The 24,817-nt window shown below is 41.5% G+C and overlaps 1 protein-coding gene across 2 annotated transcripts in view; it reads right to left on the reverse strand.

The window, feature by feature from the left end:
- MARCHF8 (membrane associated ring-CH-type finger 8) overlaps nucleotides 1–24,817 on the reverse strand; it is a 97,916-nt gene that overhangs the window by 60,864 nt on the left and 12,235 nt on the right. For both annotated transcript variants that reach the window (XM_065639550.1, XM_065639549.1), the window contains exon 2: nucleotides 14,730–14,908. In XM_065639550.1, the coding sequence (XP_065495622.1) occupies nucleotides 14,730–14,825 (96 nt within the window). In that variant the 5' untranslated portion in view covers nucleotides 14,826–14,908. The remainder of the gene's footprint in view (nucleotides 1–14,729; nucleotides 14,909–24,817) is intronic.

Raw genomic sequence — 24,817 nt, forward strand, 5'->3', positions numbered from 1 at the left:
GCTGCATTCATGGGAAAGGCCTAGTTTCCCATGGAAACTGCATGCTCCTATACTTTAGTCAGTTCATTCTAGTAATCATCAGAAAGCATCTTTCAAAACAGCATTATTTATTCAGGCTCCAAAACACACAGAACAAACAGTGTAAAAGAAGGCTCGAAGACGTGGGTGCACTAGTCCCTCCCCAAATTCTCCTTGCTAACTCTGGTGGAAGAAATGTTCCTCAGACCAGCTGAGCTCGGGATGCGACTGGGAGAAAGCACTGTCTTTGCTGCAGACATGCTCACCCCATCTGGTGGTTGTGTGTGTTCCACCCTCCCTTCCCCGCCTATTGTCTCCTATTAACATTTCCCCAGTAGTCTGTTTTAGCTCACTGAAACTCCCACTTTTACTATGCCTGATACGGTGGAGCATTTCCTTTTATTTTTTTCCCCAAATGTTGCCATCTAAAAATGGAACAAGTGATACCGACAGAAAACATGTTAAATGGTGAAAACCACCTGACTCCTCACAGATCTAAAGTTGGCCTTGTCAACAGAGAATTAAATGAAGATGTTTCTGCTGGTTCCACAAGTTAAGTGCCAGGTGTTCGTCAATATTTTCAATAATCAATTGAAAATGGATTTTAAAAAAATAGTAAAGTCGCTGCCAGTAACATTTACAAGTGACCAAAAGCTTAGCAGGGTGGTAAAAATGATGAGGCTTACATCCACTTCACAGATTCTGAACATCTGAAATTGATTTTGGGGAAAAAAACCCTGTACTCAAACTGCATTTTACTTTCACCAAATCAAAGTGACACAGACTGTAACTGCAAGTTATACAGGCTTCAGTGTATAAAGCAGGAGTACGGTAAAGGATGCAGGAAGTTGCAGTGATAGTGATGACTGGAGATGAGAACCTGAATGGAGTTTAACACAATCGATGTTATTCACCCCTGCATTACAGCAAGTAGAGACCAGTTTTCCCTCTCAAGTCCAGCACTGCCAAGGTAGAGTGCTGGAGAACTAGGGAGGACAACAACTGCAACAACAACAAAACCCTAAAAATAAGAGCAACGCAGCTTGCCTTGTAATTAGGACACTTGACTTCCAGTGTCCCAATCTTTCCTTTCAGACAGAAGGAGAGGTGGCTGAAAAGGATCTCTTTCCATCTCTCACTGCCTCCAAACATTTTCAAGGCTGTAGGAAACACCCTACTGGGAGAGATTCAATAACTTTATATGTAAATTTATCTACACTGATTGGTCCAAAAGCATTACTTAAGAGCCTGCTTCAATTAATGGAGAAAGAGGCACCAGCAACCAGCAGTTGGGAGCTGAAGCAAGAAAAACTCAGAATTAAAAAATAAAAAGTCAGGTGTGGTTACTGTAAACTCTGATGGTTGTTGGCATGGAAACAAACTACCGAGTAAGACAGAGGATTTACCCTTCATCTTCAAATCAAGGCTAGAGGCTAACGTGCCTCTTCCAAATACCAGCAGTCATGTGCTCAATATATGTTGCGTGTAGTTACCCCTATAACACAGATCATTACAAGTCAGATGTGGCCATCCCTGCTCGCCTTCAATGTCACAAACTTCAAAGGAGTTATTACAATAAAACAAGCCATTTTCAACCAGACTGATGGGAAAGGGTTTGGGGGTAGGAGGTGCTGCTTTTATGCTGCACATTTCAGTTAAGAGGACAATCAGCCCTTCATTACCAATGCCTAGAAATACATGAATATCTATTTATTTTAGATAGCTATGTTCTGCTTTTGCATATTAAAAAATTACATGCAAAACATATGCCCCCTTTTTTTTAATTGAATCTGTACTCCAACATGCCTTTCCCTCCTCCACATGAACTTTATCACTGTATGTTGACACAGATTTTTTTACATGGCAATTTGAAGCAATAAGCCAAATAGTCGAGGTTTTCGTATTAATCACAGAACAGAACCAGTTCAGTTCTATTCCTAGCTGTAAGGGAAGAGGTTATATTAGTTTAAGCACAAATTAACACTGGCAGTACCCAGTGGCCCTAATTTGCAAATGTTTCCATTAAGTACCCAAGTGCTTCCCTTTTAATGCTTAACTTGAAATAGCTATGCTTTAAAGTTTAGAAGTATGCAGTAATTTTGCTTCCCTCCTCCCAAATGTCCCAACCTTGGTGTTTGGAAACAGACACATCCTATTTAGGGGTCACTTCCACATTTCTGCCTGTGGATGTTTCAGTAACTCCAGTGTCTCTGGAGTACCCGATGCTTGTTGGCAGCCAAAGGGGAAGTCACACTGCAGCATTTCATGCAGAATGACACTGTATAACTGCTGTTGCATTAACCAGCCCAGAGAAATTAAGATGCAAAAATTAGTGAATGTTTCACTTGGTTGCATACAAGCCTGCCTTGCAATCTTTACCCAAATAATATGCTTTCAGCCATCTGCATCACAGTAGACTAAAGAGGATTGCGGGGAAAAATCTCAACAAACAACTCTCTCCTGTTCTCTGGGATAAATCAAGTGTTTTCACTGTTATGATGCATAAAAACTGAAGCCAAAAAAAATCTCATGTAAGCCACTGGCTGAGGGAAATGTATGGTGATGTTTCAAACTGAACAAACCAGAAACCACCTGCCCTGGTATCCAGTGCTGGGAATAGCTACTAGAAATCAGCAGATGATTGCCAGAAAAAACTTTACAATTGGCGCGGGGTTTGTGCATCCAGTCAGAGCTGAGTAAAACATTTCCTGTTCTGAAACTTTCCATTCAGGAAAAGCTACCAACTTTAAAGGAAAAATAAAAATCAAATGATTAGTTGGTATTCAAAAAAGCCAGAAGCAGCCTCTGCAACTTTAAACCCCTCTTTTTTATGCTCATCTCTCTAAATGCTAAGAAAAGGATAATCTCATACTCCTTTTAAGAATTTGATGCCAATCCATAATTCTGATCATCATGTGGGGATGGGATTTAACTGGGATTTAAAATATAGTATAGGAAGATAAAAGACAAGCTAAAGAAGGAAAAAAAAAAACCACCCGTATTGTAGACTACTCACTTCCATGGGCTGTGTGGTAAAGTCTGGCATCAGCATATACTGCAGAGGTGATAGGACACAGCTTCTCTTGAGTGACATCTGGCCCTGTAGGAGTTCAGAGGACTTAGAGACATGCTGCTCGTACCTGCCCTGGAAAGACAGTATTGAACTATGGAACTACAACTTTCTGTTGCATACAACCACTCCCCAAACACTAGAAGATACATTGAGATCTGCCTCTTGTTTCTATGAAGCATCATCTTCTCTACTTAAGAGAGGTTAACATCCCCCACACAGGGAAGCACAAATCTAGTGTGGGAAATGCTTCACGATAGCTCAAACTTGGTAGCCACCTCTGAAATGAGTCCCAGTACTGGCTGAAAAGTTGTCCTGAAATTATATGAAAATAAGAAGGGATAGCATGTGATGCCATTCTTCTAACTCATTTATTGTTTTCCCAGTGACAAAGTACAGAAGACAGGGTAGTATAACGGCTCTGAAAAATCTTTGTTCAAATAATAACTTGCCTCTGCACAGATGTGCAGTATAACATGGGCAACATTTTAATGTCCATTTTTCATAGCTCTATAGAAACTAATCAATTAATTAAATGGCTAATACAAAGCTCTACTAGCAGAATAAAGATCAACTACTTTGTTGCAAAGGATTTCCCTGACTAACAAAAGTTCAAGTAAAAAAGTCCATGCTTGACTATCAGTGTACATACTTCTACTGCACACAGCCTCTCCTTTCTGCACTCATTTCCTCACCAGCCTCATGAATCAGGTCCTCTTTAATCACACTTATAGGAATTACAGCCAACTAATCAGCATCCTCAGAAGCCATGATCTCAGGTGTGCTGGGGTGCTTCTACTATTTATTCCAGGTTCTCACTTCCCTGTACACTCAAGCTTACTGCATCTGCTGCTGAAATGGCTCTTAGCCTGGCCTTGCTGGTTGAGGTCACCTCTCTTCTGATCTACTGTCATGGCTGGGCAGCATTCACAACTCGGCACTCAACATCTACTAGTTCACCACTGTAACTGCCAGACTATACATTAAAAAGTGCACCTGAGCTAAGAAGAGCATCTCAAGGACTTCTTCCACCTCATCTGTTCTGCAAGTTTTCTATATACTAATGTCACTCACCACTCTTTGTGTCTTTGTCTGCAAATCTCAAGCCTGTTACATCTATTAGCTGATGTGAACAACCCTCCTGATACAACAGTATGGACAAAGGAATTGGAGCGTGAAGTAGTTAAAGCAGGGACTGCCAGCATGCAAACTGGAGAGGCAGAGCTGGAGCACGCCGAGGGCACACCCAGGGCTGCATGCTGGTGTTGGACCAATGCAGGGACTCCCAGGAGGGGCTCCTGCTCCGTGTCACCATCAAGGGTACTGGCAACTGCTGCCTTACGCAGTAATGGAGTAATCCAGGTTCACAGGGAGGCATCACACGTCTCTTCACTCCAAATTTCTACTGGCGGTCTTAACCTCTAGGTTGGGAAAGAAATTGGGTACACCGTGGAGTGGTAAACAATCTCTTGGATAAATTGTGTATGTGTGGGTGATGGTACTTTATTATGTAGTTATATACTGTTGCCTCACTTCCTGGGCATATCAAAGCTTGTCCAAGAACATTGGGATGAAAGGTAATCACAATACTGCTACAAACAACCCAACATAAATATAATAACCATGACTGAAATCAGCTGACATGCCACATAAAGCTGTTTCCTTTGTGGAAAGACCAAATGTCTGTTAAAGCTGTGGATATCTTGCACAGACAATTCTGCATGAAGACAGTTGCTAGTAATGTATAAATCTAGAATACGACCTCTGCAGTAAAAGCTAAACCTGCAGTCAGAAGAATGAATGAACTGAAAGACCAGTAAGAAACACTTGGTTCTGTTACTTTCCTCCTCATTGACAAGATCTCTGTGTTTGTTTGCAATAAAACATGATGCCGAAGGGTTACAAAACCACAACAGAATCACAACAAAAAATAACTCTCAGTCCTCTGTACTGTAGACTGGACAATATATTCTCCAATGTTACAGCATATTATCTACAGGAAAAACATTTGGCACAATGTGCTACAGAATCATTAAACAAACAAGCAAATATAACACTTTTTGTTTTCCTTTTTTCCTTGAAGAATGGGCTTGAAGGTGAAAACGAAGGCAAAACAAGTCTTTTGGCTTTTACGTGAAGATATTGTAGAACTCTAAGTTTTCATCTCATACTGGAAACACATGAGTCAAGAACAGGTAACTACAAATATCTGCTTATAAGTTAATTCAAGAACATCAAGCAGCAAGTAATTTTTCACACCTAAAGCAATTTAGAGTGTACCTTAAATATAAAAGTGGAGCCAAAAATTCCTCCAAAAACCCCACAGGTTCATTGAGATATTAAGTACAATATACTTAACTAAATGAACACATCCACACATTAGTTGCAGTTAACACAGAGAATGAATTTCACTCAAGAGTCAGAAAAAAATCTGATTGACTTTTTAGAGATAAATAGCCATAAATATTTCTATGTGTGTGAGATGTAGAGTAGTGGTTTTCCAAGGTGTAAGTACTTAAGAGTAGGAAATGCAATTTTCCTTCAAGGCAGTAAGACACACTGTAAATCTGTCTTCAAATCCAGATTTGATATAGGTTACACAAAAAATTCAGATGTACATTTCTTTACTATAAGGTCCCTGGAAAACCTAAGCGTAAGATACAAACTTATTACTGAAAATGTTCTCATGTTAAAACTGTACCAAAACCTCTTTCCATGCTCATAGAATCTGAGTATGAGAGTGTCTGTGCTATACACACACACTTGCAGTTACACTGACAGATGCATACTGTGCGTACAAAGCATTTAGTGACGTGGTACCAGACTCTTGCTTCCAGCAACACAATAGGTGCTGCACCCTTACAGAGCATGGTGGGAGCACACAGTGTGCACTTAATACAGGGGTGAAGCCAAATGCTGCAAGTGTGAGGACAATCCTCTCCCTGACCCACACAGCCACCTGCTGTCAGGTCCACAAGGAATCACATACAGTCTATGTTCAAGCATATGAAAAAATTATAAATGGCTCATGTTTAATCATTTGCATCAATATCAAAGTAGTGCTTATTTACAAGAAGAGAGAATGGGGTTGTAAATATACTTAAAGGTCCACAGGTGATCCCATTCTTCCCTTCATCTCTGAATACGTCAAAGTTCAGTTCCTGACTCCGAGAAAATTAAATTCTGAATTTCAGCCACTGACCTCAGGAAACACACAAGTGGGTTTGCTCAGTAATAAAAGCATGCCCTTGACTTGTGACTGTCATGGAAAATCTCCATAAGCAACTTCCTAAAATAGGATCAATGTCTGCTACCAAAGAGACACGTTTAGTAGCAGAGGAGAAACCATCACCTCTGGGACCAAGAGAAACTGAATGGTTTCCAAAGGCGGATTTTGTTTCTAGGCGTGAGGACCATTGACTCAGAAGGTTGTACTCATAAGAGCTTAGATTTCCACAAACCATGGTGGAGCAATTTCTAAAGAATAACTTCCCACTGTCCCTGTCAAGAATTCTTCAGAAATGGCATAAAGACCAAGCAGAATTACCCAAGTTCTAGGGTGCAAATTTAAGTCTGTATATAACTTCTCAAAGTTAAGTCTTTAAACTGCTGGGGTATAGGTTTTAAAGGGAAATCAGCAACTTGAAAGCTAGGGTACCACACCACAGCATGCCTCCCTGGCAGAACTGTTAGTCTTTGTTCTTCTTTCAAAAAACAAACCAAACCAAACAAGCCCCAAACAATCCAAAACTTTAACTATTTCACCAGGTAAAGAAACACACCTGTCTGAAAGAGCAAACCACAGAAGTCACTCACTATGCATCAATGCATCAGGCAAAACATCCTACACGAGAAAAAACCCTGTACTTCTGCTGTCTCTCTTTTACAGAAATTACCTTTAATAAACGAAGAACTTTAAAAATCAGTTTTCAGGAACCTGACAGCATTGCTTTAAAGAAACAGCATAGCCACTGGATGATAAAAATCACTGCGAAGTATGAGTAACACCTTGACCCATTCCAGAGGCACTCTGTACCAACACAGATATTTATACACACGTACAGCTCACTGCGGGATCATGGCTGACACACACTTTTTCATTAGAAGGCAATCAAGCAGGTGTGTTTTCACCAGGGAAGGAAAAAAAAACCAACAACAACTTTAAGATCACAAGCTCAGATCCAGGGATCCCTTTATGGAAAAGTGTTGCACATTAACATACACCAGAAACACCAACAGACCTGCAAAACACAATCACCAAACCATACTTGGCTACCACACAATTAAATAGCACCAGCACTTCTTTTAGAAAACCATATTTTTCAAAGAATGACTCTCAGCTTGTTCAAGTGAACTGTTAGTGAAAGCTAGACAGTGATTGCATTAATATCAGAGAGGTGGTTTAAGAATTCAGGTTAATGCAACAGCTACAGATCATAATGATTAACTCTAAGTTTCTGGTCTTGAGACACCAAAGCATAAGCAGACAAAAATCAAAACAGAAATCTTTATACGAGTCTGATTACAAGAAAACAGCAAAACCTGAAACTTTTAAAGTTCCTTCTCTGAAGCATCACTACATAAGATAAAACTCTGCTGCTGTATCAACTGCTGTTAGTTTTTATGTTTACTGAAATTTTTAAAAGAAAAGGTTTTCTCCTCTTCTTCTTCAAATCCCTTTCAGAAACCACTTCCCGCAGTTTGCCTTTTCGTAATTCATCTCCACTCAGAAGCCATCTGCTCCTTTCCTCACACACACATGCTGCACGCACTCCAAGACAAACACAATGCCGAATCAAATGGCGTGATCCGACTTTTTTTTGTTAGGATTGCTGGAGCAGGAGCAGCTCCCTCCCTCCCATCCCCTTCCCTCCCCCTCCCCGCCTCCTCTCTTCTCCCTTCACTGGGGTTTGCCGGGAAGCTGCATGCCCCAGCTTCCAATAGCAGGGCTTGAGAGGACCAGCTTCCCATCCTGCACTCAAACACAAGAAGAGCAGAAAGCACATACATGGATTCAGGAAGGTCACGGCATTTTGCACATTCACCATGACTGAGATCAAGCAATGCCTACCTGCAGGAGGAAGACCCCTCTGCTCTGCATGGCCCCTGTGCCCACCACTTTCTGCAGCAGAGCTTTGGGCCACCTCTGCAGAACGGGCTGCGGAGCGGGACTCTGCCAAATCAGTCATCTCAAAGGATATAGTGTCAAATGCTTCCAGCTGCTCAGCTTTTAACTGTAGACCTGAAGCCTTGTACAAGGCTAACCAGCAGTGCTAGCACTCCTTGACTGATGGGAGCAAGGACAGTGCAGGCGCCCAAGGGACTCGCCCAACATTTTCTAGGCAGGGCAGTAAGATACAAACACATTAAATCCCAGATTCTACTGGTTTAGTCCAGGCCTGGCTGCACTCTGTGTGCTTCTTGCCAGCTCTCCAGGTAGCACACAGAAGGACGGGTTAGTGGTGATCTTGCCAGGAACATGTGGGAGAGAAGAACGCCCTGAAGCTGGCGAGGGGCAGGAACAGTGGCAACTGCCCATGGGAAGAAGGCAGACAAGGGCAGAAGGAGCACCTCAGGCATGCAGACCGCAGCCAGACGCCAAGACCTTTACAGCAGCAAAGAAATAGGCAATGCCCTGTAAAAATACATTTGCAAGGGCACCTGACAGCAACTGCAAAGTGCCATGCCCAGGAAGGGTTTGATGCAAGTAACAGTTAAGTTGTCTTGACAAGCACATGAATGACTCTCCTAATAACCAAAAGGAAAGATCACAAGCAGGGTGGGGTTCAAGCCTGTACAAATGCACCCGTGGAGAAAAGAGATGCATTTGGTGTGACGCAGTTTCTCAAGCAATTTTCCTGTTTACTTAGTGCTCCTCGTTAGGCTGTTTACCTGCTAAAGGTAAGCAAAATGAGAGTACATTCAGGTACCTGCTCCTACACAGACATGTACTATAATGTCTGTTTTAACATAGAGATCAGCCATGGAAATACCACACTCTCGGCCTGACAGCATTGCTGCAGGGATACAATTCAGAAGGATGTTACAACCGCCTCACTCACCTGGCGTATTCTCAAATGACAAGGTCTGGGAAATATTCTTATCTGCTCTCAGACTGCAGAAACAAAAGCATTTTCACTGCAGCTCTTCTGGTGTGTGTCTGTCACAGGTTGTCTGCTGTGTCAAAAAATTCTCTAATTGCTACTTTTTAAAAGTGGGAAGTACGACATCAACTTTTTCTGAAAAATGCTTTATGATCCATTGAAAAATATGCTAAGTAAAAGCCAAGGTTTGAATTGTCAGAGAAGGACTTTGCAATTCCCACGTTGAGGCTAACCCTATAAGCAGTACAGCAAGAGACAAATTCTGCTTCCCACAGAAGAGTTAAAGGATACTCAGACAAAAATTCTTCAATAGTTAACCAGTTCCTCTACAAAGCTAATTTAATAAAGGAAAAATGCCAGATACAGTGTTAATGTACTTACATAGCTACACACAAACACACAAAACTCAGTATAAAAATAATAAGGGGTGAAATTCTCAAAGGATTTGCAGTCTGGCTGCTTAATGAATGATTTGGTTCAATGGGCAAGCAAAACCAAACATACACACAGAACCTTACAAATGCCTGAGTATTTGGATTAAGTTCAGCCTATCAGAGCCCACATTCACAGCTCAAAGTCCAAGAGGTGAATGAAAAGTTCACAGAGTGCTTCTGTACCTTAAAACCAATATAAAAGCTCTCAAAGTGTCACAGTAGATTCAACAACGTAAAGTGTACACCTTTATATTGTGCTACTGATCTATAACTAAAAATTCTTGCAAATGCATCGATAGCTTTTTTTTTTTTTGCAGTAAGCCCTGCTTTTCCAGTAAGACATGGCTTATTTGAATCAACAGGACATAGTGCCTTTCCTGTTATAAGAGGAAAGAGATCATTAAGAAGGCAGAAGAAATTTAGCAAGATGCAGCACAGTGTACTTCTCTCACTGTAATTTCATCCAGACAAATTAGGTAGTTGTAGTATCTCCAAGATGACAGCTTCGAGAAGGACCTGGCGATGTTTGAGATGATCATAGCATCTCTGCTGAGCACATAGCAGCCAGTAATACTAAGAGAGTTCCTTGTTGGCCAAGTGGAATTAGAAAGTTTAAATTTGATTAGAACATTCATCTGCTTCTGTGATAAACGCTATGTGATCTTTGATGACAACCTGGTATTGCTTCCCAGGTGCAGGCCATTGAGAAGAAAGAGTACCTTGCACCCAAAATGACATGGACCAAGATCTCATCATCTCTCATTCAGACACCGATCCCATCCATCCCTGATCCGCTTATAAGGTCTGCAGAGATCGTACCAGAGGAGGCCATGATTGTGAAGTTACTCACACATTTTTAGAAGAGCAGTGTGTAAAAGCTATTGCTCAAGGAGCTTCACTCACTGCAGTAATGTTTACTTGTGAACTTGTGGTACACATCAGTCTGCTTCAGCCAGTGAGGCACAAAGCCTTCAAATAGGCAAAGCTCCAGCGCAAAACAAAATAGGAGTAATACCTCAACCACATGCCAGTGTCGGTTCAGCATTTCCCCTCCAAATCCTAAGAGCTGCTGGCTTTTGCATACATTAGGAAACACTGAGGACAGCACGTTACCCACCAAACAGGGGCAGGGCGGCTAAAGCATCTGACAAAGAAGAGAGTGACTCTCCCTTAAGTCAGGTAGGTATGAAGCCATTCCAAGTGAAGGATAAGTAAGAAGCTAACGATGGTTATTAATAGCCCTTAAAGCTAACAGTTCACCTAAGTTAAACACAAGAGTAATAATCCCTTGATGACCTTCTCCATTTTTACTGGGGAAATGGACAAAGTTTTGTGAAAGGCTGCTGTTAACCTCAGTTTTCAACTACTTTAAATTTCAAAAATTACACTAACCTGAATCAGAATCTACCAGGCTATGGCATTTATACATACAACTGAAGGACTTGAAACAGAAATGGTAGACAAGAGCTTTGCCTTTTACCACCTCCTCAAATTCAGTAGTGTTTCTGCCCCAGACTTCCACAGGTATTACATCTACATGTTAGTCTGCCATGAGGCATGCCTAGGAACTATAGATCATCCAATCTGAGAAACTGGATTGTAATGCTAAAGGTAGTAAGGATTTCTTGCTGTTCTTCACTGTTAGTCACAAATCATTAGCCCAGAAAACTTGCTCTTGTAGCAAGGAAAACTCTTGCTAAAACCAGTCAAGCCTTAACCTGAAATACAAGAGCTACATCTTGACCAGAAGCATGAAAGGGAAGAAATAGTAAGAGACCTAAACTGTTCAGCTTGAGAATTTTTCCTCTGCACCTCTGCTACAAATTTGGATAATTAAGCACATCCATGATCACAAAAGATAACAGGATATAAAGCATCTTCCTTCTGGGGAATAGGACAAACACTGATTTTTCCCAGATTGGCAAAGTTCCCTCTCTAGACATATTGGTACTTCATTTTCCACCACTGTGCTTCTTGAGCCTTCCTCTAAAGCACTTCTCATGATGCAGGATGCAGGTACAGACAAGCTAAAGGTCTAGTTTGAAACAGCAAGAACAAAAGCAAGATAAAATTTCACCTGCTAGCTGACACTCCAACTTTAATCACCTTGGCTTTCACCAGAGCTTGGTACATGAGTCTGCTCAGTCTACCAAGTACATACCTGGGAATGTACTTGGTCTAAGAACATAGCCTGGTTATTATAAAGCAAACCTACATATTTATCTTTGAAGCAGCAATATTGGTTTGGATTGTGGTTTGGGGTTTGTTTGATTTTGTTCAGATTAGCAAGTAGCTTTGTACAGCTCAAAACATTTTAAGACCACAGTGTACCCACTTGTTTGAGGTGCTTACTGTTGTTCCTACACAGAAAAGGTAAGGACTGTTTGTATTATATAGTAAAGGTAAGGCAAGAAAATCATGGCACTTGAATTAAACTGAGAAATGTTGCACTTGCTCCTGCAAAACTATCATATGTGTTTGCAGAAATCCATGAGAAGAAATAACTGTGAGCTTTGTTGTGTAATGTAAAGTTACACAACTGAAATATGAAAGTACTGATGTTACACTGACTTCGTACTGAATTTATAAAACTCAAGTGCAAATGCCTTCTTTCTCAGTTTTACCTACTGTCTTTGTCTTATACAGCAGATGTTACCTACAGCACAAAAATAATCTACAGCTGCTCAGCAGATTTGCTCAACACCAGATCATGCTTGCTCCACGGGCTGCTCTTTATCTTGCAATTGTTTCTAACTCAAACAGAAAAAGGGGATTTCAAAGTGATTAAATATAAGGCAGCAATAACCTACTATTTCTTCCTCTTGAACCCTACCTCCCCTGTGGGCAGAACTCACACTCATGGCCAGTGGGTCCTAATGGTACCCAAGAGTTGACATGAACTCTGACTAGCAAGTAGCCTTGAATGTCCTAATGGATGCAATAGGAAAATTTAACTGGATTGGTCAAAGTCAGCACATTTAACAACTTGACTGCTCCCTAGCTCATTCTTAGATCCAGCATTAAAGTTTAAAACCAGAAATGATGCAGTTTGCAGGATTGTGGAAGAGTGTACGAGGGCCAGGCTGTGACTCACGTGCACAGGAGCAGCTGCAGTGTCAGTACAGCTGCGCATCAAGGACAGCAGGCAGCTCACTGAGCACTCCAGCTGTCCCAGCTGTGGTTTTGGCAGAATATAGAACACTTGGAAGATGAATGAATATGTTGATGGAGACAGGAAAGAAAAGACTTAGGAAACATGAAGTGTTTCCAGGTTAGCCTAACCTATTGCTTGCATAGTCCCAGTCACCGTTATTTCCTTTGCAATGTTGCATACATTTAAATAAATATTCTGTTCTGTTTCAAATGTCCCAAGGCATAAAGTACAACAGCAGCCTGGCAAGGGAAACAATAACCAACATTTCACCTATTAATAGTTACCACGAAGGAAACACACAGAAGATTTGTTAACACTGAAGTTGCTGTGTTAGAAATGAAGAACAGGTTTAGCAGGAGACTTGGGACTCCCAGTTCTAGGCTCATCACATGGTCAGAGTTGCCACAACTTGTTCTGATCTGATTGGCCTCCTAAACCCCATCATCCCAGGGGAGGGTAGTCAATTCACAGCACTGCCCTGCATTGGGTAGAGGGGCTGTTTCACTCTCAGCACATACAGTTTTTATATGGGAAGGGACCGAAAGGAAGAAACAGCAGAGGCCTCTCATATAGAGCGCTGCCCAGACAGCAACTATGTGCGACAGGTGGTAAGCAAGAGACTCCAGCAGACTCCTGAGATAAGGTGCTTTATGGATTTAAAGCACCTCATCTGTGAAGACAACTTCTTGCCAAGTCCTAGCAACCAAAAGCAGCAGTGCGCCAGCCTAATTAACTACTGATTTAAGAATATGAAGGGCTAGAATCCACTTTAAGATGTTAATAAGGAGAAGACTCCAAAAAACAAGAATATGACAATTTTTGTTTACTGACTCACGGTTGACTTTGGCAGGTGCAATTTGGACAGCTGACAGGTGAGATGGATAGTCAGGGTAGATGGATCCTAACACATCAGAAGTAACTTCTTTTACCCTACCCAATGTTGATCTTAGTGAATCCCTTTCTGTAACAGGACAGTGCACTTCTAGTCCCTTATAATTAAGCTACACTCTGTCTGTAATCAGTATCACCCTAGATCTCCTTGGAATTAACCACTGCTGAGCAGTCCACAAAACAAGCCCTGCAGCTGTACCATAATGTGAATGTCCTCTTGACCCTTTTTTTATGTTAAAGCTAAAAAAATGACAGAGTTTTCTGTGGAACTGCCAGATAATGTAAAATTCAGTGCAATACAGTGCACACTAATGCATGCGGCATACTAAGGTCTTTGGGTTTGAACAGAGACACAGCTCAGGGCTAAATAAGGTTGACAAATAAAGACTAGACACAGTATGCTATTAAAAATTATTAAGTAGAGTATTAATTAGGTTCTATCACAACTATAATCATAAGATACTTCAGATGATTTTGCATTCCCTTTCTCATTAGCACCACAACAAGACCTCAAAATTATTCCATTCATGCATATGCTCCCAAGTTAAGAACGCAAATCATATTTCCAAAAGACAGCATAATAAGTATATATATATGGGTGTATATTTCCTTTCTTGTGATATTCCAGTCAACACGAACCACAACACGGCTACTAGATGATGCCAAGATCAAAGGAAAATAGGATGCATGTCTGCATATAGGGGTTCACATCCCATACTATTTTTCTTTCAGAAAGGTGAAATACACCTGTAAAAGCTTCTGTGACAACAGTACTAGAGCCATCATTCAAAATCCCTATCTGCCTTGAATTCTTATGCAAAATAGAAGGTCATAGCTTGCATTTTGCAGGTTACTCAACAGCAATTTCTCAAATTTTGCAGCCAGCTGCTTTAAAATACCAAACATGAGAAGAGATAATCTGGTAACATCCATCTTCAGTAAAAGCAGCCACCATGCAAGGAGCTGGGGCTCTGCAACAGAATCAGGTCTGATTTGATAACTCCTGCCACTTTATATATGGGTAACTTCCTGTGAATATCAAGCACATCTGACAGTACCTGTTCCTCTTTTTCTTTGGTCTTGCTCCTGGAGACTCTGGAAGAGGTAGCATCCTGAGCTGGAATGACAGAGATTTGATGCAGTGGCATGTTCATCACACCGCCTTGTTTGGTCCTATCATTTACAGGAAGGAAGCTTGAAGGCAGCGCTCATTCAGTGCCATTGTCAGGCCTTGCACCTAAAAAATAAAAATATTAGATGATGTTAAAGTAGCTTGGAATGCAATTATTTCTAAATCAAAGCTAAGCCATCAGCTGGAGCAAGGCACACTTCTTATTTTCTCTTTGGATTCTGAACAGGAGAGAGTTTGGCTGGGTGAGAAATGACACTGGAGTTTTAAAGAGCTAGAACTAGACAGGTCAGAGCACAATTTATACAAACGAATGAATACATAAATTATCAGCCAGTTCTTAAAGTGGTTCAAGAGCAGAGCCAGAGGGCAGTGATCACACTTGAGTCTGTGTAGAAAGGGAAGAAGATGAAGAGCAGCTGAGCAGTAGGAACATGTTGCCTGGAGGGGCAGAGAGCAAAGCTCATGCAGGTAGATTCCTGAACTGCCAACCCCACCACACTGGGTCAAACTGCCTCAGGTATTGTTCCTGAATCAGGCTGAATACCACAGATTTGGTTAAAAACAATCAGTGGCCTGCATTTGGCTCCTGTCATTCATACAATGACAGCTGGCAATAGGAAGGTGCATCACGTGAGCTGTTCCTTTCTTAAGGCTATTAGAGAATAATATAAGCAAAATCCCTTGCTAGGAATTGGGGATCCACTGGACTACACACACTTTATCCTTCTTTTACTAATACAACAGGGAAGTATTACACAAATACAGCAATAGGCATAAATTAGCCCAAACTGGCAACACTAATCTGAAAGGCAGGCATAATTAGCAATACCTTTTATTAGATTAGCAAAGTTACATTAAAAAAAAACCTTTTTGAAACATGTAGGATCATGGAGTGTTTATTTGGAATGTAACGTGCCACAAATGAGACACAATCAATTGTATTTAAAGAAAGGATTAGAGGGGAATTAACACAGCAGGGACTATACTAAATAGGGCAACTGGATGATGCACTGTTCTTCTGTTTTCATAACATATCAACTTTTTGTTTCTTTTTGCATCTCTGACAGCAGGAAACAGGATAGATAGATAGATGAGCTATGTATTATATTCCTTAGCAATTTGGAAGTAGTCTAGCCTACTACTTAGTGCATACCCTTAACTTATACAGCACACATTTTTTATTTAATAAAATGGAAGTTTTAAAGATAAGCGAAGATTCCTAGGTTTTTGATTCTGCAGAAGATGCCAATCTGGTTCTATTTCCACTGGACTCCACAGGAGTACTGCAGTTGTGTAAAATGAAAACAGGATCAAATCTCCTGACTGCTTTTGATTAAATGGGAAAAAAAAAATTACACACCCCAAGGCACTTTATATGGGAAACGATAGTTCACTGTCCTCTTTGCACTGAGGGGAAAAGAGTTATCAAAGGTCACGGAGCAAGTAATGAGCAAAACCAAAAATGCAGGCAATGCCTGCTGCTTCCCAGTCACACAGTCCACTTGCTGGATGACACTATCTGCCCATAACAGTGCTCAGCCAAATTCAGAAGCATTACTGACACATGGTCAGGATTTATATCACTTCCATAGATGCCAAGATGGCGTATCATAAAGCATGCATGAAAGCTTTGAAGGCAATGCCTCCATAGCTCCTAGGCGTCAGTGACTGTAAAAATCAAACACATTTACAAGCATAAACAAGCAACAACAAGGACATTTCCTTATTGGAGGAAAGAGGGAAACGTGGGACTTACCAGCACTATTGAATCTCAGTGTAAAGTATAAAGAGAAAACACAGAACCTCCCTGGGTCCTCCACACACCTGCTTAACTGCATCTCCTCTAAAAGAGCCAAGGCAGAAGTGCCAGAGGAGAGATAAACATGGGCTGAGACAGGAATATCAGACTGTAATAAACAAAGCAGGAAGGGAAGGTATTTTCCCAAGAAAATATAAGGAAATTAAATCTAGAGAACATTAAGCTCCAATGAAAATATGCCAGGTAATATGATCTGTGCTCTTGCCAGTGATAGTTGAGCCAAGGAGAAGGAGACGGACCCCACTCGGTGTCCCCTTCAAAAAGGGTTCTGGGCTTGCAGGCAAGAACATGTTATTACTGTATAGAGACCAAGGGAAATTATTAGAAAACACAGTTAAAGCCCTCTGATTATGACAAACAAGTAAAACCAGTTTTTCTGCAGGTACTTCAAGGATTGCACGTGTTAGAATTCTTTGAAAGTGCTCAGCCAGCAGATATAATCCAATTAGACATTGAAAGATGATGTGAAACAGCCCTCCCCTGGTAAAGAAGCCTGGCAGATGCTCTAATAAAGCCTGCTTTTGTTCAAGAGTGGCTTAGAAAAAGCTCTAAACTTAACCCAGATGCCACACTGTAGCATCCCCAATCTGGAAGGTCCTTGATAACGCACACTCTCAAAGCCTGTCCGTATCAACCTGAAGCACGTTAATTTCACAGTGCTAATCAAAGGATACAGTTACATGAGTCAACAGACCATCTGCAGCACCAAGTGCAAACAGACAAGGATGCCAGAAAAGCAATGCCACTCAACACAAAGCAAGTTATGACAAACTCCACAGGATGTTATCCACAGCTAAACTAGCACCACGTGCCCCCCAATCCAGGGGTGAGCAGCTGCACACCTGTGAAGAGGGATCCAAGCTTCAAGCACATCAAACCAAGGGCGTGCCAAAGAGGTTCCCAGGGAAGAAACGTTAAGGCAGGCGACTGCTCCTGGATACTCCCTTCTCTTCAGGACTCCAGTTAGATGTTCAGGCCGTCCCTTACACAAAGTGAGGGATCCTCATTGCTACAGCCCCTCTGCCAAAGAGCTGAGTACACTCAGCCAGGAGGTGGCAGATAAGGGCTCGGCTTCCTCCTGCCCTGCATGGTATTTGGCTCATAAACCAGACATGCAAGAGAAATCCCATAACCAGCAGTGTAGATACTGTTCTGTTCACAGAGAAGGGACTTTCCAGCTCCTTTTTGCCTGGAAAGCTGAAGTAATTACGGGAGGGCTGGACAGAGAGAGGGGGCACATAGACGAGGCAGGTCCCTTAAGAAGGGCAGTCATCTGCCTGTGAAGGAGGAGGGATCCTGTTCTCCTCCTGCCCTCATGGCTATTCATATGTTATTCACTGCAGTAAAATACTTAAGAAAACCTTTTAGGAGTTTTGGTGTTCAGCAAACAATAATAAAGTTAAGTCTGTTTTCACAGCTGGGCCCTTTAGAGATTTCTTTATTGATGCTGCCAATGGCCACTAAGCCACAAATACAGACTACTGCTCTTGCCCCAAGAGGTTTCCTGCAGACCTGGCTGGGGCATATGGGAATGCCAGACAGAGAACAGCCTGAAGCTCTACTGTTCCCCCTATCTAGAGCCACACTGGTTCCAGCAAAACAGATTGCAGCAATACTGCCATTGTGGAGAGCCTTCAGAATCAATGCCATTTCAAAAGACAAAAGTAGTCAAAATCCTGGCCTCAGAGCCCACAGTTGAGTCCTCAATGGAGCTAAGACGTCACCCGTGCAGGTAGTCCAGTTTTGCTTTCTACAGGGCAGGCAAAACAGTAACTAGAAATGCCAGCAGGCACCTAGAACCACATCAGCTGGGTCCTCCTTATGTTGCTAGAACCACAAAGCTCCAGCAAGAACAGTCATACCTAGACAAAACTACACAAACTGTCTCCGAAGGCAGTTAAGTAGTTAAAAAGAAAAAAGGAAGGAAACGCAGGCATGTGAGTTGGGCTTGGTGGCTGGGGCATTCCCCTGCACAGTGTGCCTCCTGACAGCAACAGACACAGAAAATTAGGTTCCCTGCAGTTATCAGCATTAAGTACATGAGTGAGAACAATCGACAGCAACAGGTAACCTCACCACAGCAGAAGCAGGTGGGAGACCACTTGAAACCCCACTTCTATCCCACTCTATCAGGGCCTCAGTTTCCCAGCTGACAAAACAAGAACGTAAATCAGCCATGAGATGAGCCTAATAGTCTGTAAATTGCTGGACTGTTACAGTAAGAAGTGCCATGGGAAGAACCCAGGTGGAGGAAGATCATCTGTCATCCCTCACCTGCCACCTACCACAGCTTCTCTGCCCATCATGCACCTCAAAATACAGGCTAAATCACTCTTTGCCAAAGATTCCCAGCCAGACTGGGGCAAGTAAGCACAAATCATGGTTTCCTGCCTGTGGTTTGATATCTGCTGGAATCTACAAACATGCAGTATGAACTGCAGCTTTTATTAGTTCACTTACACTTCAGAAAGTCCACCATATTCCCTAGTTACACAGCATATGCTGAAGAACTTCAGCAGAAGGTCTGGAGCTGTAGCGGCACTGGCTGCAGATGTACACAGGCCTCACCAAAAGAAAAGCATCCTGAGGCTGTTTGTAGGTGTGTACACAGGCTTTGCATTACTCATAGAAGGGGAAAAAAAAAAAAAAAAAAAAAGAAGCAGCAGCCAAATATCACAGTTGTTTTCCTGTTTAAAGTACAATAGGCATTCTGGATTATATGTGCATGAAAGATAAACTGTGGAACCTGTGGTATAAGCAAGATGATAGTCACTAACAGCATGGAATTGGAGGGGATATCACCTGAGTTATTCCTGTCTGCTCTAAGGCTTCTTAAACTTTTCGTCAACTCTCCTAGCCCCCATTAATGACAGCGAGCTGTACCACAGAGGTCAATGGTCTGATAATCTGTTGAGGGGGTGGACGGGTTAAAAATAAAGCAACAGGTCGCTGCTGTCCAGATAATCCAGACACTGCGGCACTGTGCATTGCTATGAAAATCCTGCCATGGAGTGGACACAGCCCATGGACTTCAGGGGACTTAGGAGCTGCAGGCTGGAATGTGCTGCCCTGAGGCTTTGTGGATCGCTGCCATGAACTCTGGTCTTCTGAAATTTCCCCTCTGTACAGCACGAAACCTGACCAAGCTAAACAGGAATAGAAACCCTCTGAAGAAACCTCTGACTGCTGCTAGATGGTGCAACGTCTTCATCAGCTGGCTTACTTTCTCCTAGTGAGAACTGAAAGAATCTATTAACACAGCTCTGGAATTGTTTTTCTGCTGGAGGTCTTGATGTGCAATCTCAAAGCCCCATTAAAAAACCAACCAAATAAATAAAAAAAACCAAAATAAAACAAGAACAGCAAAAAAACCAAACAACAACTTTCGGATTTGCCTTTGTTTTTTTGTTGTTGTTCTAGAAGAGAAGTCCTCATTCAGTGACCTTAGCAAATTCCTGTGTGCATCTTAACTTTGCTTACCTACCCTGGCATTTCAGCTGGATATAGCTTATGCCTACTTTCTGTACACTACATTTTCCATATTTGCAAATATTTCCAATCCTATTAAGCTTGTGTTGGCTCCAGTTTGAAGCTTTTACTTCTTTTGAGCTGTCCAGACTCCTCCCCTATTAATGTAGCTTACATAATCCTTTTCTAGCAATGACAGATGTGCATGTTCAAAAAGAGGATCCTATATCTGTGTTTCATTTTGTTTTACTGTAGCTTAATCAGTACTTTGTTAACAGCATTACTTAGGAGATGCTATCAAGCCTCATGCACTTCACATGCATTTGTTAACTTGACAAACAAATCTAATTCAAGGGAGCTTAAGGGAGAGAAACTCACGCTTCTTTCCCTGCAGTACCTTTCACATTTCAAGGCTAGTACAACGTTAGAAGTGAAAAGAACCCTTGTACTTAGACCAGGCAGGTATAATTCTAGATTATTGCTGTTTACAGCTATGCCCCTGCCCCTATATCATGCATTGTTTACAAGCTTAGCTGTAACTTCTCACTTTATCATCTCAGTTGCTCCTTTCTTCCACCTGCTAGTGTCTTAAAAATAATCAGCTTCAAGACTTAAGAATATTTTTCTTATTTTTTTTTTAAATCATGGTATTGCGTAGTTGAAACCAAAAGAAAGACTTAAAAAGGGGACAAGAGATCCTTCCATATGTTTCCCATGTTCTCTTTGAAAGCTTCTCATTATACAGGAATATATATATAGCTGCAGACTACACACCCTGCATAGAGAAAGAGAGGTATCTGCCAGCTCTGGCTGACTCCTCTCAAAATAAGAATATGATTGTTTTTACAAACATAATACAACTGGACAAGCAAGGTGTTACACTACAGCATCAATAAATAATGGTCCCAGTGCTCTTAGCAACCCCCTCCCTTAATTTCAGTGGCAGCTGAGCAAGATCTGCACCTCTGAAAAACAGATTCCTTAAAATCTGTCACTTTCAAATCAAATCAGCTGTTACGTGCAATTATGAACTAGCTTGGTAGCATTCAAAAGAAAACAAATATCACTTCCCTCTGTTCCAATAACAAAATAACAGTCATTACAGTCCCTTGAGAAAAAATAAATTACTTTTGCCCACTTACACTACTAATAGCAACTTACCTGCATTAGAAGCATCAGCCGTTATTCCTGATGTCCTGTGGAAAGAACAAAGCACCAGGTGCTCTCCACGCACATGGGTAGGATGCTTCTGCTACAGAGGCAAAACTTCTTTAACTACCTCAGTGTCTACTGGGTAATACAAATTTTTAAGGACTCCCCTTGTATATTTGTTTATGAAACAGTCCATAGTAACATCAACAATAATTCCTGGGACAGTCTCTAACTATAACGAGCAAAAAGAAACAGAGGCAAAGCAGAAGTTTCATACTCTACGCTGGGAAGCCCTAACAGTGGGTCCTGGGAGAGGAAAACAGCCAGGGCTGCTGCTTTCTCAGCCAGCAAGTTGCTCTACCTGCTCCATTGATTTTCCAAACCCATTTGCATAAGGGGGTGCCACTCATTCTTTCGCCTAGCTAATCACAATTTCACCTCACTCCTTCACACTAAACATGTCTTCCTGCCCTGAGGTGCTTCTGAACAGAGCAGGTCTAGCACATGAATCACACTGCAAGCTGGGAGCCTTTACAGCTTTGCTGCAAGCAGGATGCAATATCACAGCATGCACGGGACTTGCCTTGTTGTCAGTCTTAGCCATGATCCCATCAACTCCCACAAGAAGTAGAGACTGACTTTCTGAGGAATTAGTGCCCCTCTCCGGAAGAGGCATTCTTGCCTCCAGTTTGGCACTGAAGCCACCTTGCTGAGCAAAAATTAGGCTGGCTTGATCACATGGCTCAAATTAGAATTTTTTTTTTTTTTAAAGATACGGATGATGACTTTTTTCTTCATACTATTCATTCTCAGATAACAACATGCCACAGTAACACACCTGTTGCTACAATTTTTGAGTAAAGCTGTTTTTCCTTCATTATTACATGTCCAAAAGCATTGCACAGCAGTAACCTGCATGGATTCCATCACAGTGTGCACACTGGTGATGCAACGGTCAATGCAGCTTTTCCTTAATAACCCACAGACATGGTTAGAGCAGTGGCCATGTTGCATACAATTTGAAATTCTTAAAGTAAAGGAAAATAAAAAAGGTCAGATTACTGTGAACACAGGTTTGGGAATGGCCCACTAAGATTGCTGCCGTTGATCCCCTGCAATTGTAGGTCACACATAATCAGCATGGAAGGGTCCACGGTACATCCACTGGATACAAAAAAAACACTCCCCTTCCCTCTATTCATGGGCAAAAGCCAAAACCCACAAAACTATGACATGCCAGGGAAAGACAGCAAGTGATGTCAAAGACAAGGCAACACCCCAGGCCTCTAGGATAATAGCAAATCCACCAAGAAAAATTCCCACATGATCATTATGATTTGGCAAAGCGCTCCACATGATGATCCATAGTTTTTAAAAGAAAATGTTAATGATGGTTATAACCAAATGGAAAGAGGGACATACTAATACATGTATAGACCAGTGAGAGAAATCTGCACCAACATATATTTACAGGCAAATTTCTAGTCTAGTACACAAGTCCACATCACTTCCCATTCTCTCCTTTTGGGCTTCACAAAACTCTATATGGTTCTGAAATCCAGCAAAAAAACCGCCCTGTATATTATCTTCATATTTAATAAAGACTGTTAAAAACAAATGCATAAGTTTACAAAGACAATGAAAGCCTGTGTTTCTCAAACAGTGTAAATATTTACAACACAGGATAGTGACGAAACAAAACAATCTCATCCTTGTTCAGTGAGGACACTGCTCACATTGTGTATTGTACACAGATAACAATGATATATTTTTAGGAAAATTCTGTGCTACATCACTTCTTTTCCAATATGTAAGAGGCTAACAGTTGTAAAAGCTATTTATGAACAACAGGCGCCTAAGGACATTCTTCACTATTGTTTAACCACTACCAGGCAAAACTTTCCTCTTAAGCCAAAGAAGAGAATAATGTTGACTAAATGATTCAGTGTTTTGAAAAAGTATGAAATAATTCCTTCATTGTCTCTAGGTGAATAAGAAATTTCTGAAGCGGTGCACATAAGAATGTATCTCTTTGGAATGGTGAGTTAAATGCCAGGTAACTCTTTATTTACAGGTTTACATTACAACGTATCTTTGCTCTGAAGTCTTAATAAAACGTAGATTTCCATATCATTACTATAAACCTTTAAACCCTTTCTGAGGAAATAGCTATAAAATACATTCTTTAGAACTTGCATGATGCAACTGGAGAGCCCAAACCCAGTATCTTCAAAAGTTCAAGTGTAGAGTAAAAGGGGCAATGTACCAAGCATCCTGTACCTGATTCTTCCACAAACTTGCATGACCAGTAAGTTATGTTTTCAACAATAATTTCCCACATTTTAAAGCAATCTCAACTTCTGATGGAAAAACTAGCTCCCTGAAGTCATTTACTATCCCTGAAGAGTTATAAATTTTAAATACATTTTAAATACAAGGGAATACTACGAGTTATTAAAGCATAACAGCTTTTGGTGAGACCTTCTTATTGAGAAGTATATTTAGGCATAGCATGTATCCCTTATGTTTTTCTGTTTCCATCCTGATACCTTCTCTATACATGTGTCAATGTCAAACAAGAAACCCCAGAGGGCAACACAGGAAGGATCAGGACTGCAAGCCACACAAGAACTTTCCTCCAGGCAGAAGCACCAGCTGAGAGTGTCCACAGTCCCACAGACATAAGTGCTCATCTTTATTTCAAATATCACCAATATAGAGATGTGCTTGCTGGATGTAGTTCAGGAAGGGAAATCATTTAAGTTCTTCACTTCAGTCACTTTTGTGCAATGGAAAGATAACAATACTTCCACTTCCCCCACTCAGGCTGTTTCAGCTGCACAGGTAGGTTCTGTTTGTTCCTTACCATGGCAATGTACAGTACCGTGTACAAGCAAAAACACAGACTGAAGTGCTACAGTAAGACAAGCAATCAGAGCAGTACATGAGTCACTCCTTCAGTTTCAGACCTGCATCCTCACCAAAAATTGCCAGGTCTTGAGACAGCTGCTAGTCAGACAAACATGATATTTCTCATCAACAGAAAAATTATGCTGTGAAGAGTTTAAGAACTTCTGTGTCACAGTATTATTGCTGAAAACTAAAGCTGTATAAAGCCTACAGACAGTGTCCAGATCTGTTCACAGAATTAATTCCCTTCCAACGCCAGGACAAGACAGCCTCTTTCAGACACAACCTTATCGTGGGATATGTTGTGCGGTTAAAAGGGCTTCATGGGCTCTTCTTATCGCAAGTGTCCCTGGTGTGGTTTAAAGGCCAAGCAGCCGATTTCAGAGTGCTGACAAACAGCCTGGCTTCCTTCATCCTGACTCCCCACGCCAGCACTTACACCAACATGCACGGCAGCAAAGCATCAGGACAATTTCCATCCATCAGGGTGTTATTTCACACGAGCGTGCTGGCACGTGTATGTCAGCTCTGCCTGTCCTCCCCCCACCAAGGGTGCTCTGTGCCACCCAAAAAGGAGGGACTGGCGTTACTGAACCCCACAGACAAGGCATTCCTTACCACAGTCTATAAAGGGCCATTCATCCCCACCATACCTAAAATAGCCA

Source organism: Caloenas nicobarica, chromosome 7 (genome assembly GCF_036013445.1).
Source record: "Caloenas nicobarica isolate bCalNic1 chromosome 7, bCalNic1.hap1, whole genome shotgun sequence".
In the NCBI taxonomy this organism is placed as follows: domain Eukaryota; kingdom Metazoa; phylum Chordata; class Aves; order Columbiformes; family Columbidae; genus Caloenas; species Caloenas nicobarica.